At 44.1% G+C, this 14,374-nt stretch overlaps 1 protein-coding gene across 2 annotated transcripts in view; it reads right to left on the bottom strand.

Moving 5' to 3' along the window:
- The window catches only part of RAD9B (RAD9 checkpoint clamp component B), a 285,854-nt gene that overhangs the window by 11,472 nt on the left and 260,008 nt on the right, over positions 1-14,374 (bottom strand). For both annotated transcript variants that reach the window (XM_063964402.1, XM_063964401.1), the window contains 2 exons: positions 13,481-13,545; positions 4,672-4,785 (listed from right to left, as the gene is read on the bottom strand). In XM_063964402.1, coding sequence (XP_063820472.1) covers positions 4,672-4,785; positions 13,481-13,545 — 179 coding nt within the window. The remainder of the gene's footprint in view (positions 1-4,671; positions 4,786-13,480; positions 13,546-14,374) is intronic.

Raw genomic sequence — 14,374 nt, forward strand, 5'->3', positions numbered from 1 at the left:
AGGGATCTGGAATGGTTTCTGATGACGAGTATGAATTTGTAGGTACTCGAATTACGGGGTGGGAGACCGGTGGACAAGAAATTCAATATTTCTAGGCCCCCTAGTTTGAAGCTCTACCAGTATCATGTAGACAGGTCCTTATTGTGCTTTAATATTTCCAATTACCTAAAACCAGGAAATTGGGAAGTGATGTGGAACAACCAGACAATGACCTTTTGACACAGAGCTGATAGGATACCCATAGACTCTGAACTTGTACGCCAAATAGCCAAAAGTGGGAGGTATTATCGGTATAGGTATACACGTGGAAGCAAGACCATGTGGGTTGGAAAAGTATCGCCAGGGTATTGTGCCCATATCATCCAGCCTGATACTTGTACTGAGCAGATGGGAGAACTAGGGATTGGTTTCTTTACTTGGAAAGTTTGTAATATGGTGATGTCATACTTTGTCCCCTATGTTCTCCCAGATGATGCCTATTTCATATGTGGGAGGAAGGCGTACAAGTGGCTTGCCACGAGCTCAGAGGGATTGTGTTATATTGGGAGAGTACTGCCAGAGGTCATGACCATAACCCATGATAAGATGAAAGACGTTCACCGCAGTGCTCAGGCTTTTTATACTCATACTCACTATGAACACATTATCAAGAGACACCTCATAGATAGGACAGAGCACGCAGCCTCTGATTTGATCCACGACTCCACTGGGATTCAGTTCCTTCTCGCATTAGACATCACCCGTACAGCCAGAGGAACTATAAATTATAGGTATATCCATGCGCTAGCAAACTTGATAGATAATATCACTGAGATGTATGACGACACCTTCAGGTATACGGGAAGGGAGTTACAAGCCTACAAGAAGGAACTGATCCAGCACAGGATGGTCCTTAATTATGTCACAGCCGTGACAGGTGGGTACTGTGTTACTCTGGCAACTCAATATGGTGTGAAGTGCTGTACATATATCACGAACAGCACTGACGACCCCACGGAGATCATCGATCAAAAGATGGACGATATCTTGCAGTTGAAGTGGGAGTTCAGGAGGAAACACAACCTTACCTTAGCGATTGTGAGTAATGAACTGACCGGCTGGGTCTCATGGTTGAACCCACGCAATTGGTTCTCAGGTTTAGGAGAGTGGGCTCAAAATGTCATCATGAGTGTAGGGAAGTTTCTCCTTTGTATCCTGGGAGTCGTCATAATTATTGGTTCGATATTTAGGTGTGTTCGAATTCTGACGAGGCGCAAGCACGGCACAAAATTGATGAGTCTAAGGAGCAAGGGTACTGTTACAGCAGCAGATTTAATTTACGACCCATCCATAGAGACAGTGATATGATAAGGATTGCAAATGATTTTCATGGCATGTTTCGTTTACCTGTTTTTCTTTTGTCTCCCCCTCTGCCCAGATACATCCATCCGGAAAAAGACATCAGCCTTACCCAAAATGTTTATGTAAATGTATTTTTATATATGTGTCTTATCTTCATCTCTGCAACCTTCAGTTAACGGCACACATAGTCGACAGGTGATATCCACATGTACTAGCATTCACATGTTTCCCCCTCCTTGTATCATCAACTAAATGTGCACCCCATTTGTTGGATCAAGAAGCCGAAAAGAACTCGGTAGTGTTTGTTGGCCCACTTACAGACCCTTAATACGGGATGAGAAGAATTGAATGTATACTTCGCAGTACCTCGAAGATTATTTAGAACATATACGGCACGTTGATACATGCCCCTCAGACATGGATTCATACATACATGCTTTTTACTATCCGACTAGGTCATACATTTCCCACCTACAACTCTCCCCGATCATCAAAGCTTCTGTAGATATTGTATAGATATTTTTCTGTTTAGTGATTAGATAGTGGCAGTTATTGGTGACTGCCAAAGGGTGGACCGTCAAAGTCGAAAAATATTGCAGTACATACATTACGTACAAACTACACACAGATGGCCTCCATGCGCGTACTTGCTCTGCCGTGCGTGCGCATATTCGCAATTTGCGTATGGTCGCTCCCGCGGACCTACGTATTAGCGCGTGGTATGAGTATTTACGGTAGAGTTTGTGAACGCATGGAAAAGCCATCAAAACACATTACATATTTAATTCAAATAGTGCACATTTTACACATAGCCTCCCTGCACCACAGCAGCAAGTTACAGCAGTTTAAATGGTTTCAGAACAAAGGGATTCACCTTTACAGGATAGGAGGGGACAGAACAAGGTTATAAGGTGGTGTTTGGTATCCAGCTGTAGGGTATTTTAAGGGTAATATTCCGGTGTTGGTTTGAGGAAGATCGCATGTTCCTGCGGATAGTTATGTGCAGGAGCAGAATATAGATATAAACTGTATTTACTGTACATTATGTATGTGGCAGGAATCCAGAGGAGACCACCCACAAGAGCAGTTGGAACAGACCGACCTATGACCTCTCCTGTACTGTAAATGACCATCCCTGTGTCCAATGGACAAAGAGATTACAGTATCCATTGTGTTAAGTTTTAGAAGAATTGTATAAAGAGAGCCTGCTGCAGGCCTGGTCTGACACAAGACTCACAAAGTTATCTATCAGATGACCGAGGACCAGATCTGGGTAGCGCGGCAAATCCACTCACGTATGTACCATTGATTGTAGCCATTATTCTGTTGTATTGTATTGTTTGTATTGTAATCCCCTTTCAGCAATAACACGCTGTGGTGTCGGAACCCAGTGGTTTAACTACAGACTGGTGTCGTGTCTTCCTTTCCCTGCTAAGGTTTAAAGTGTATTAGTGTCGCATTGCATTGCTGTATAAGGTTTAAAGTGTATTCATTGGGTGTGTACGCGCTGTGTGTACTTTGTACCATCAGCACGGTGTTTGTACGCAAAGTCCGTACACGGTACAGGACTCTGTACGCTAACAGCGTAAAAGGTGCGTAGAGTGTGTATTAAGTTTAGCTGCCGCAGCGCCTCCATGGTAAAGTGTATTTAAAGTGTGTATAAGGTATAGCTTTTCATTCCTGTTGATAAATCAGCATTATCAATAACCTAGTCCTTAGGCTGATCCTCCATCCCCTTGACCCATGCCTTGAACATCTCTCCTTTGCTTGCATACTGCCATCAGGTTTCCTCCTGCTTGCTTGCACCTCATTTTATCTGTCTGTCGCCCCTCCTCACTAGATTGTTAGCTCTTCAGAGCAGGGCCCTCTTTCCTCTTGTTGTCTAAGCCCTCTTCTCAACACATTTCACTCAGCGACCATCTTTACCTGCCTTTTCTCCTACTGGTAAAGGCTCCTCTCTATCTATGGCCGCCCGCCCCAAGTAGTACAATGATTACTTTCTCGCTACTTACATCTAAGCTGTATTATGTTTTGAGAATTGTGGTGCTCTTTGTTACCTGCACTACATTTTTGTTACTTATTTACTGTTATGCTAAGTTTTGTCTCCCTGTACTGTCCTTTGTACGGCGCTGCAAAACACTTGTGGCGCCCTATAAATAAAATGTAATAATAATAATAACAGCTTATTATTGTTTTTTTATCTCTCCAGGCATCAAAAGCATCTAGAAACATGGTTAGGTACAGAGTGGAGTGGATTTCATGGATCAGTGTGTGAGATGTACCCACACAGATGCAAAAACAGGAGGTGGTACATTAGGGTGTTCTTCCACTTTCTTTATGTTACTTATGTAAATGCATAGCTGCTGTATCGAATGTCTCTATTCAATTACAAGAACCAGTTGGATTTCAAAGCATCTACTGCTCGAGCATTGATCAACGCAGACTCTATGGAGCAAAGTTGAAGAGGAAGACCAAGTGAGACACCACTTCCATTGAAGCTCTGTGTCAAAGGCACCCCTTGAAATCTGGTCCAGTGTAGGAAATCAAAGGTCAACGCATACGGATGCAAAACATGTACAGGAGCAAAACAGGAGCCACGATGCAACATGTACAAGTAAACTAAGTACATCTGCATGCAGTGTCTTGAGCCTTTGTGTCCATGGTGCTTCTTTCACAGCAAGTGTTAAAATCAGTCATATTCAGTTCATGAAAAAGGCTAATTTTCTAGGTATGAAGCAAACTCAGAAGTAAATGCAAATATTATAAATACTGAGGATGTGTTTGTTTCTTTGACTGACTCTATCCATAAATATGCATAAAAATGTATTGTTTCAACTTAGAGGTTTTTTCTTTGTAGAGAAAAAAAATGCAGGAAGCAACATGATAAGAACAAACTATACCAGACATTTGTTTTGCCATTTAACCTTATATTTTTGATTAAAAAAAAAACTTTCATGGTTAAAAAACTGTTCTATGATAATAGGGCAATTTTGCATGTTGTCCACTTAAGTGGACATGTGTAAATCTTCTTTAGTTTTATATTTAACCAAAAAATGTTTTATTTTTTAAGTCTTGAAGACTTTAAAAAAATCGTGCATTAGGTTATGATTAATTCACGCATGAAAGGTTTAAAATACTGTTGCATACATAACATGAAAGCGAAATAAAACTATATACAAAAAATCCACAAAGCTGAAAAGAATCAAATTACCCTGTAATCAGTTAAAAAAAAAAAGTGTAAATAATACACAATCATGGGTAAACTAGTAAAATGGCAGTTTGACTGCATAATTAGTTTTATAAAATAAAAATTTTTTGTGTTTGACTTACTCAAATACTGTACCACATGACAGTTGAGATGATGTACTATCCTCTACGTCTGCTAATGTTGCCAAAATAAAGTTTGCTTCAAAGACCATATCATCAATGCTGAATACAACTGGTCTAAAAACAGATTCAAAATTGTGTAATTAGTGAGGCTGAGACAATAACCACATGACTTGATGAAATAAAAAAATAGAAAACATATGGCCGACATTGGCTGTATTAGGCTTCTCGGCCTACTTTTCACCTGGGTTCATTTTTGTGAGCAGAACTTCTTTTCTCTTCTGCTCTTCTTTTTTGTCTTTCCCTCCCTTACTTCTGTTCTATTTCTCCTTTCTCCTCCCTCTTCTTGGTCCTTTTCCTTTCCCTCCACTTGCCATTGGGGGACCTGATGGTATTCACTTGTATTTGCTTTCTTGTCACTTTATTTAGATGGTACTTAGAATACTTTCCTTGAACATAAAGGGTTCCTCATAAGGGATCTCTGTTGTTCCAAACTCTCCAGCAGCTAGAAGGTGACATACAGTAGGTGGTAAGTCAGACTGGTTCGATGCGGCGGCAGCGGATCATAGTCTGAAGCCCTTAGTGGAGTGCGCATGCGCACTCTGGGAGGCCCGGTGAGATGCTAACAGCATCTCAGGGCTGCGATCGCCTCTGCCTGATTGACAGGCAGAGGCGGTCATGGGGGGGAGGGGGCGTGCCAACTGTGTTAGAACGCCGCTGGTGGGGCATGGTCCGGACAATGCAGGCGGTGTCAGAGTAACTGATCGTAGATGTACTAATTTTAGCACATCTACGATCAGATCTGAATTACCCCCATAGTCTTCTTACAAGAAACACATTTTGCTAGTACAAGTCACCCCAAGCTCAGATCCTAACGTTTCCCAATTACATTTCATGTCTGTGATGCCAACATCCAAAATGAAAGGTGTATCCAGATACTTGACATTGGTTGGGGGATTGAAGGGGATTTCGTACACATTATGTAAAAGGTTTATGCCCCTAACCAATTCCAGGCTATTTTCTTCCAGTGCTTGAATAGTTTATTGGCCTTTCACAGGCAGTGCATAGTAGTTATGGGCGGGAATTTTAATGTCACCCTTGATTGCCACTTGGACAGGTGTAAACCTCTACCCAAATCCCTTCACCAATCCTACTCAAGCAATTCTGCTGCCCTGAACCTATTTTTAATACCTTCATGATGTTTACACCAGGTTGGACAATGATTTTTTTGAGTACTGAACCAGCCCAACATATACTTGACACCTCCATTCACCCTAGCATTTGGTCCGACCACAGTCCAGTCACAGTGGATGAGCCCAGCCCTCAAATCTCCTCTCACAAGCCCTCATAGCATTTAAAAAATAAATTCCTTCTTCATTCCTTGCTCAAAGTCTAGCTAGCAGAAGAACTAGCGCATCATTTTAAAAGTAATGTGACCCGAAAATGACCCCCATGCTTCTATGGGATGCCCAGAAAGTCATTATTCATGGTCTCCTTATTAGGGCATCTGTTAATACAACAAAATCAAGGGCCAAACGTATTCTGGAGCTCTCGGAGCAAATACGCTCTCTGTCATTGAAGCACACACTCTTCGGGATCGCCTGAAGATCAGTTAAGGTTGAGAACAGTCTAAAATGGCTTAACCAATCTTTCTATGAGAAAGGGAACAAAGCTGATGCTACTGGCCTCTAGACTACGATCTAAACTGGCACAAAGCAATGTTCTTTCTGTCCAGTTCACTGCAAGTCAATTGACACACAATCCCAAACTCATTACTGAGGCCTTTTCTAGTTTTAAGATAAACTATATAGGGGGAGATGTAGTATAGCGGTGAAGATCATGCTGCTATAGTGTTATAACACTTCCTGCTTCACCTCATTACCGAGGTAAAGTAGGAAGAAACATCGAAAAGATGTTTGAACATCTTTTCTGCTGGAGCTGGGGAGCGAAACATAGAAAAATAGAATGTGACGGCAGATAAGAACCACTTGGCCCATCTAGTCTCACTCTTTTTTTACCATATTTTTATCTCAAACCTTATTTGATCCTTATTCCTTTGTCTATCCCATGCATGTTTAAATTGCTCTACTGTCTTAGTACCTACCACCTCTGATGGGAGGCTATTCCACCTGTCCACTACCCTTTCTGTGAAGTAATTTTTCCTCAGATTTCCCCTGAACCTACCTCCCTCCAGTCTCAGTGCATGTCCCCATGTCCTATTGCTTCTCTTCCTTTGAGGAATGTTTCCCTCCTGGACTTTGTTAAAACCCTTGATATATTTGAAAGTTTCTCTCATGCCCCTCCTTTCCCTTCTCTGCTCCAACTATACATATTGAGAGTTTTTAGTCTTTCTGGGCATGTGAAAATTCCCCCCTTCGGTGACCCCCACTAGAGCACATAGCACATCAGCTTAGTGCTGATGCAATGTGTCTCCCTGCCCGGTCAGCTCCAGTGTGCATGTGTGAGATCTTGCTACTCATGTGAGATCTCACATGCAGCCTGGAGCTGGCCCCCACCACAGCCAGGCACAGCTCTGTCCCGGCTGTGGTGTATGGACATCGACATCTGCAGCTGTCTAAATCGATAGCTGCAGGTGTCGGAAACTACCCTGCAGCGCCGTAACTACCTATGTGCCAGGTGTGCCTGGCACACAGCGCAGTTACACTGAGGGCGCACGGCGAGCGGCATGTAATGAGTCAAATTGACTCATTACATGCCGCCTCTGCTGAGTGCCGTGCGCCGCACTGTGTAGGAGAAAGCAGCGCCGGAGGCAGAGAAGGAGGAGGAGGGAGGGGGACTTGAGCCGCAGCAGTGCTATGTCATTGGTAGCGGCGCCGCTGCAGCACTCCCCTCTCCTTCTGTACTGGCTGCCCGGCGCTGCTGTGAATGCTGGGATGCGGTTCCCTCATCCCAGCATTCTCAGCAGCGGCCAGCCAATACGGAAGGAGAGGGGAGTGCTGCAGCGGCGCCGCTACCAATGACATAGCGCTGCTGCGGCTCAAGTCCCCCTCCCTCCTCCTCCTTCTCCACTGCGGCTGCCCGGGATCTCTGCCAGGAGCCTGAGAGATGGTAAGTATATAGCTCTCTCTCTCTTTCTCTCTCTCTCTCCCCTTCTGTCTCTCTCTCTTTTTCTCTCTCTCTCTCTCTCTCTGGTGTCTGTTTGCCGCAATGTGTAAAAAGGGGGACTGGCTGCCGCAATGTGTAAAAAGGGGGACTGGCTGCTGCAATGTGTAAAAAGGGGGACTGGCTGCCGCAATGTGTAAAAAGGGGGACTGGCTGCCGCAGTGTGTAAAAAGGGGGACTGGCTGCCGTAATGTGTAAAAAGGGGGATGCTGTCTGCCATAATGTGTACAAAAAGGGGACGCTGTCTGCCGTAATGTGTAATAAGGGGGACGCTGTCTGCAGTAATGTGTAATAAGGGGGACTCTGTCTGCCATAATGTGTAATAAGGGGGATGTTGTCTGCCGTAATGTGTAATAAGGGGGACGCTGTCTGCCGTAATGTGTAATAAGGGGGACTCTATCTGCCATAATGTGTAATAAGGGGGATGTTATCTGCCGTAATGTGTAAAAAGGGGGACGCTGTCTGCCATAATGTGTAAAAAGGGGGACGTTGTCTGCCGTAATGTGTAAAAAAGGGGATGCCGTCTGCCGTAATGTGTAATAAGGGGGACTGTCTGCCGTAATGTGTAAAAAGGGGGACGCTGTCTGTCATAATGTGTAATAAGGGGGACGCTGTCTGCCGTAATGTGTAAAAAAGGGGATGCCGTCTGCCGTAATGTGTAATAAGGGCGACTCTGCCTGCCATAATGTGTAATAAGGGGGACTGTCTGCCGTAATGTGTAAAAAGGGGGACGCTGTCTGCCGTAATGTGTAAAAAGGGGGGCGCTGTCTGCCGTAATGTGTAATAAGGGGGACTGTCTGCCGTAATGTGTAAAAAGGGGGACTCTGTCTGCCGTAACGTGTAAAAAGGGGGACGCTGTCTGCCATAATGTGTAAAAAGGCATGCCTTCTGCCGTAATTTGTAAAAAGGGGCTCTACCCGGTGTAGTGGCTCTACTGTGCAGCGTAATTTGAATAATGGAGACTACTATGCACCGTAGTATGAATTGGCATTATTTTGTGGCCACACCCCTTCCCCATGAAGCCACGCCCCTATTTAAAAAACGTTGCGCCTGCGGCGCGCACTGCTCTTGTCTTGCGTAGGGGGGGGGGGGGCGCCAATGCCATTTCTTGCACACAGCGCCAAAATACCTAGTTACGGCACTGCTGCCCTGCATATTAGCATGCTATCTAAAATGGGCACTGAGAAGACACCATCGCGGTCATACTTGGGGGAAGCAGTATGAGTGTACATATGTGTGCTGATACCACTTCTCCCCGATAACAGAGGGTAATACATTTATCCCATAATTCCTCAGGATCGTCTAAGGCCTCTCCTGGTTCTGTAGCAGAGATCCAGGACTTTCTCTTGGAATGCCAACTTCCCCATCTATCTTCTGATGCCGCCTCTGCACTATACTCTACCCAATACACAATATACTCTTTTAAAACCCTAAAGGCTAATGAAGCACCGGGCCCTGATGGCTTTACTGCCAGTTATTACAAGACACTTCAACATCATCTTATCCCCCAGTTGTCAGTTCTATTTAACAGTATTTTACATGGCGCTTCCTTTTCTAGGTCAGCTCCTAAAGCCAGGATTATCGTTATACCCAAGAACAGTAAAGACGCAACTAATAGCGCTAACTATAGGCCTATATATATAAAATTAATTGGGTTAAAACTAAAGCCTTGCCTCTCCACATGACCCCTGCCTATTTGTCACTTTTGCAAGCCAACTACAAATTTACTAAGTTACCAACTACAACTACAAATCTACAACTACGGTTTACTAAGATTCGCTATCTGTTGTGGGAATTTTTGCGAGTTTTTTCAAAGCATCAATTATTTACAATGCAAAACCAACCTGGCTCTTTATAACGAGAGCTTTCCCACATTCCTTTTGACCGTTAAAGTGGACTTTTTTTTAGGTGGCCATCTCTTATCATCTATTGGAACCTTTGTGTTACCACATACTCCTGTAAGGTATTATTTCTTCACTTTACTCTCTCCTCCTATCCTCTAGACAGCTTCCTATTCCATCGTTTGAACTCCAATGGGAAATAGACTTGGGTACTCCCCCGATGAGCCGTCTTGGTCTGATATTCACAAATCTATTTCCAATGCATCTAATTCAACACTTGTTAAGGAAAATCCAATTCATTGGGGTATATTTACTAAAGTTCGTATTTAACCGTTTGAGGTCAAAGTTCAATCACGAATGACATCAAAAGTGTAAATATGCAACTTTTTGAATTTAGTACGACTAATTTACTAAGCTGCCGTATTCTGCATTTTCGGTTTTACCGATGTCGATGTCATTCGTTTTTTTAGGCAGTGTTTTACGTGAGTGACTTGTAAAACACTGCCGACTTTAATACAATGAATCTCGGCCGGATCTGAGAGATCCGTGCTGGGCTTCATTGTGCACCTTGTAAAAAAAAAAAAACATGGTTAAAATTAAAAAAAAAATTGCGTGGGGTCCCCCCCTCCTAAACCAAACCAGCCTCGGGCTCTTTGAGCCGATCCTGGTTGCAAAAATATGGTGAAAAAAATGATAGAGGTTCCCCCATATTTAAACAACCAGCACCGGGCTCTGTGCCTGGTCCTGGTTCCAAAAATACGGGGGACAAAAAGCGTAGGGGTCCCCCGTATTTCTGAAACCAGCACCGGGCTCCACTAACCAGATACATAATGCCACAGCCGGGGGACACTTTTATATAGCTCCCGGCGGCCCTGGCATTACATAACCAACTAGTCACCCCTGGCCGGGGTACCCTGGAGGAGTGGGGACCCCTTCAATCAAGGGGTCTCTCCCCTCCAGCCACCCAAGGAAAAGGGGTGAAGCCCGAGGCTGTCCCCCCCATCCAAGGGCTGCGGATGGGAGGCTGATAGCCATTGTGTAAAAAAATGAATATTGTTTTTAGTAGCAGTACTTCAAGTCCCAGCAAGCCTCCCCCGCAAGCTGGTACTTGGAGAACCACAAGTACCAGCATGCGGAGGAAAACCAGGCCCGCTGGTACCTGTAGTACTACTACTAAAAAAATACCCCAATAAAAACATAAGACACACACCTTGAAAGTATAACTTTAATGCATACATACACACCTCCATATACACATACTTACCTTATGATCACACGAGGGTCGGTCCTCTTCTCCCTGTAGAATCCATGGTGTACCTGTGGAAAAAATTATACTCACAAAATCCAGGGTAGAAGGCTCTTCTCCTTGTAATCCATTTGTAATCCAGGTACTTGTCAAAATAAAAAAACGGACACCCGACCTCGCACTGAAAGGGGCCCCATGTTTTCACATGGGACCCCTTTCCCCGAATGCCAGAAACCCCCTCTGACTTATGTCTAAGAGGGTTCCATCAGCCAATCAGGGAGCGCCACATTGTGGCACCCTCCTGATTGGCTGTGTGCTCCTGTACTGTATGACAGGCGGCACACGGCAGTGTTACAATGTAGCGCCTACGCGCTCCATTGTAACCAATGGTGGGAACTTTGTGGTCAGCGGTTGACCGAAAGTAACCTCACCGCTGACCACAAAGTTCCCACCATTGGTTACAATGGAGCGCATAGGCGCTACATTGTAACACTGCCGTGTGCCGCCTGTCATACAGTACAGGAGCACACAGCCAATCAGGAGGGTGCCACAATGTGGCGCTCCCTGATTGGCTGATGGAACCCTCTTAGACATAAGTCAGAGGGGGTTTCTGGCATTCGGGGAAAGGGGTCCCATGTGAAAACATGGGGCCCCTTTCAGTGCGAGGTCGGGTGTCCGTTTTTTTTATTTTGACAAGTACTTGGATTACAAATGGATTACAAGAGGAGCCATCTACACTGGATTTTGTGAGTATAATTTTTTCAACAGGTACACCATGGATTCTACATGGAGAAGAGGACCGACCCTCGTGTGAACATAAGGTAAGTATGTGTATATGGAGGTGTGTATGTATGCATTAAAGTTATACTTTCAAGGTGTGTGTCTTATGTTTTTATTGGGGTATTTTTTTAGTAGTAGTACTACAGGTACCAGCGGGCCCAGTTTTCCTCTGCATGCTGGTACTTGTGGTTCTCCAAGTACCAGCTTGCGGGGGAGGCTTGCTGGGACTTGTAGTACTGCTACTAAAAACAATATTCATTTTTTTACACAATGGCTATCAGCCTCCCATCCGCAGCCCTTGGATGGGGGGGACAGCCTCGGGCTTCACCCCTGGTCCTTGGGTGGCTGGAGGGGGGGACCCCTTGATTGAAGGGGTCCCCACTCCTCCAGGGTACCCCGGCCAGGGGTGACTAGTTGGTTATGTAATGCCAGGGCCGCCGGGAGCTATATAAAAGTGTCCCCCGGCTGTGGCATTATGTATCTGGCTAGTGGAGCCCGGTGCTGGTTTCAGAAATACGGGGGACCCCTACGCTTTTTGTCCCCCATATTTTTGGAACCAGGACCAGGCACAGAGCCCGGTGCTGGTTGTTTAAATATGGGGGAACCTCTATCATTTTTTTCCCCAAATTTTTGCAACCAGGGCCGGCTCAAAGAGCCCGAGGCTGGTTTTGCTTAGGAGGGGGGACCCCACACATTTAAAAAAAAAGAAAATAACACTTTCCCATCCCCTTCCCACTGATAAACATGCACGGATCTCATGGATCCGTGCATGCCTATCCAAACACGGGATAAAAAAGCAGGTCTGGTTTTTTTTAGCACTTTTTCACGAATTGTATTTCAGCACGGCAGTGTTTGGCTATTGTCGGCAGTGTTTGTGATTTGTACTTTTTAGTAAATTACCGATTTCTACCAAATTGCAGGCGTATTTGACCGATGGTGTATTGATTCGTGATTTTTTCCTAGGACTTCCAAAATATTACGAATGCCCTCATCACTGCCGAGATTTTTGCTTAGTAAATTACCGAAATGACACTTTGAAGAAAAAACGGCATCTCGGTCAAAATCGGGACCTTAGTAAATATACCCCATTGTGTTTTGGAGCACTTTTCTAAGTCTATTATTGTGCCATATTTGCTTCCTTTTTCAAACTTGCCCCTCCTGTTGTGGTTGACATGATCCCTGACAGAGGTTTGCATCGCTCCCCATTTTCTTTGGAGCGACCTCCAAGCAGGTCCCCCTCTTCTCCTTTTGGCTCTAATTTCTTTCTTTTCTCCTTTTCTACTCTCTTTCCAGCACAATTGTCTCTAATTTTGTGTATGTTTGCTATGTGCTGATACTGACATTGTGTTTAGTACTATTGCTATTGTGTACTCCAAACATTGGCGTTTCTATCATGGGTGCAATGTGTGGGGCCCCCACACCGCACACATTGCACCCATATTTTAGTACTCACCGTTCCGGAGTCCAGCGTTTGACGCTGCAGCTGCCTCCATTGCGCAAAAAATCCACTCCAAAATGGCCGCAGTGCATGTGCACTTTGAATTTTGTCTCCGGAACATGGCGGGCGCCATGTTTCCAGAGACCTGCGCATGCGCAGTAGGCTTTGGCACCATGTCAGAGCCGACAGCGCCGTGGAGAGGAGGGGGCCCCCTCCTCGCTTAAGACGCCATTGACTCCAGATATATATTTGTTGCTGCAATGTCTTCCCATTTCATCTGGATGTTTCTGATGTCTCTTTTTTTTTCATAAAAAAAATTAGAACAAAATACATTAGCAATAAGCATTTACAGATTTACAAATAATTTTAACACAGAAAACCTACTGTCCTGACTTGCTGAAATAAAGTGAAATAAGAGCACTGGTTGTCTCCGCAAATGACAAGAGCCCCTAAAAATAAGAAAAATACAAATTTTATATTATTATTTTTAGATTTTATTATAAAGCATACACTAATTTTACTAAAATGAAACAAAGTAGTTACACACATTTTTTACAAAATGTTAGTGTCAGGAAATGTCATCTTGGTAAGGACACATGGGAAAATAACAGACAGCATGTTAGGAACAAAAGACAATGGAATGTTACAGGTCACACAACAATCCTGTGTCCTCAAGGATTATAAACAATATCTCATTTATCAAAAACAATTAACTTTGCTCTTATCAGTAGCATTTCAGGTGCTGAGAGCATGGCACAATCAGCTATTTTGGCACTTTTGCCACCCTTGCAAGTGAGTACGATTTACCATTCAAAGAATAATCATAACAAACTATAAACTATGAACTAGTTGTGTATAAATTTGAAATGATTTTTGTAAAAGTCACTCTACTTTTATAGTGAGATTGAGTTAAACTGTTTTCTTTATCTACCTCATTAGCTTCAGAAAATGTATTACTGTATCAGTTGGAGGTTACGACCCAGATTCCATCTGAATCAGAGAGTAGGGCAGGTAAACCACGCTTTTGTGGACATGTATGAGGGATAGAGGGCTGTGTAACATCTGCCATAGCAGCTAAATCTGCAACAGCCTGTTGTAGTAGCTGAGTTTTCTGAACATTAGCAGACAGTTGTGATGACATATCAGACATCATAGTTTTAAGAGCCCCTAGCCAGGAGGGCTCTGGAGCCTCTCCCGTAGCCCCTTTACTGAGTTGTGAAGATTGGCTGCATTGTTCACATGAAACAGAATCAGTAGATAAGGGAGAGAATATAGGCC

The sequence above is a fragment of the Pseudophryne corroboree genome, chromosome 1 (genome assembly GCF_028390025.1).
Source record: "Pseudophryne corroboree isolate aPseCor3 chromosome 1, aPseCor3.hap2, whole genome shotgun sequence".
Lineage (NCBI taxonomy): Eukaryota > Metazoa > Chordata > Amphibia > Anura > Myobatrachidae > Pseudophryne > Pseudophryne corroboree.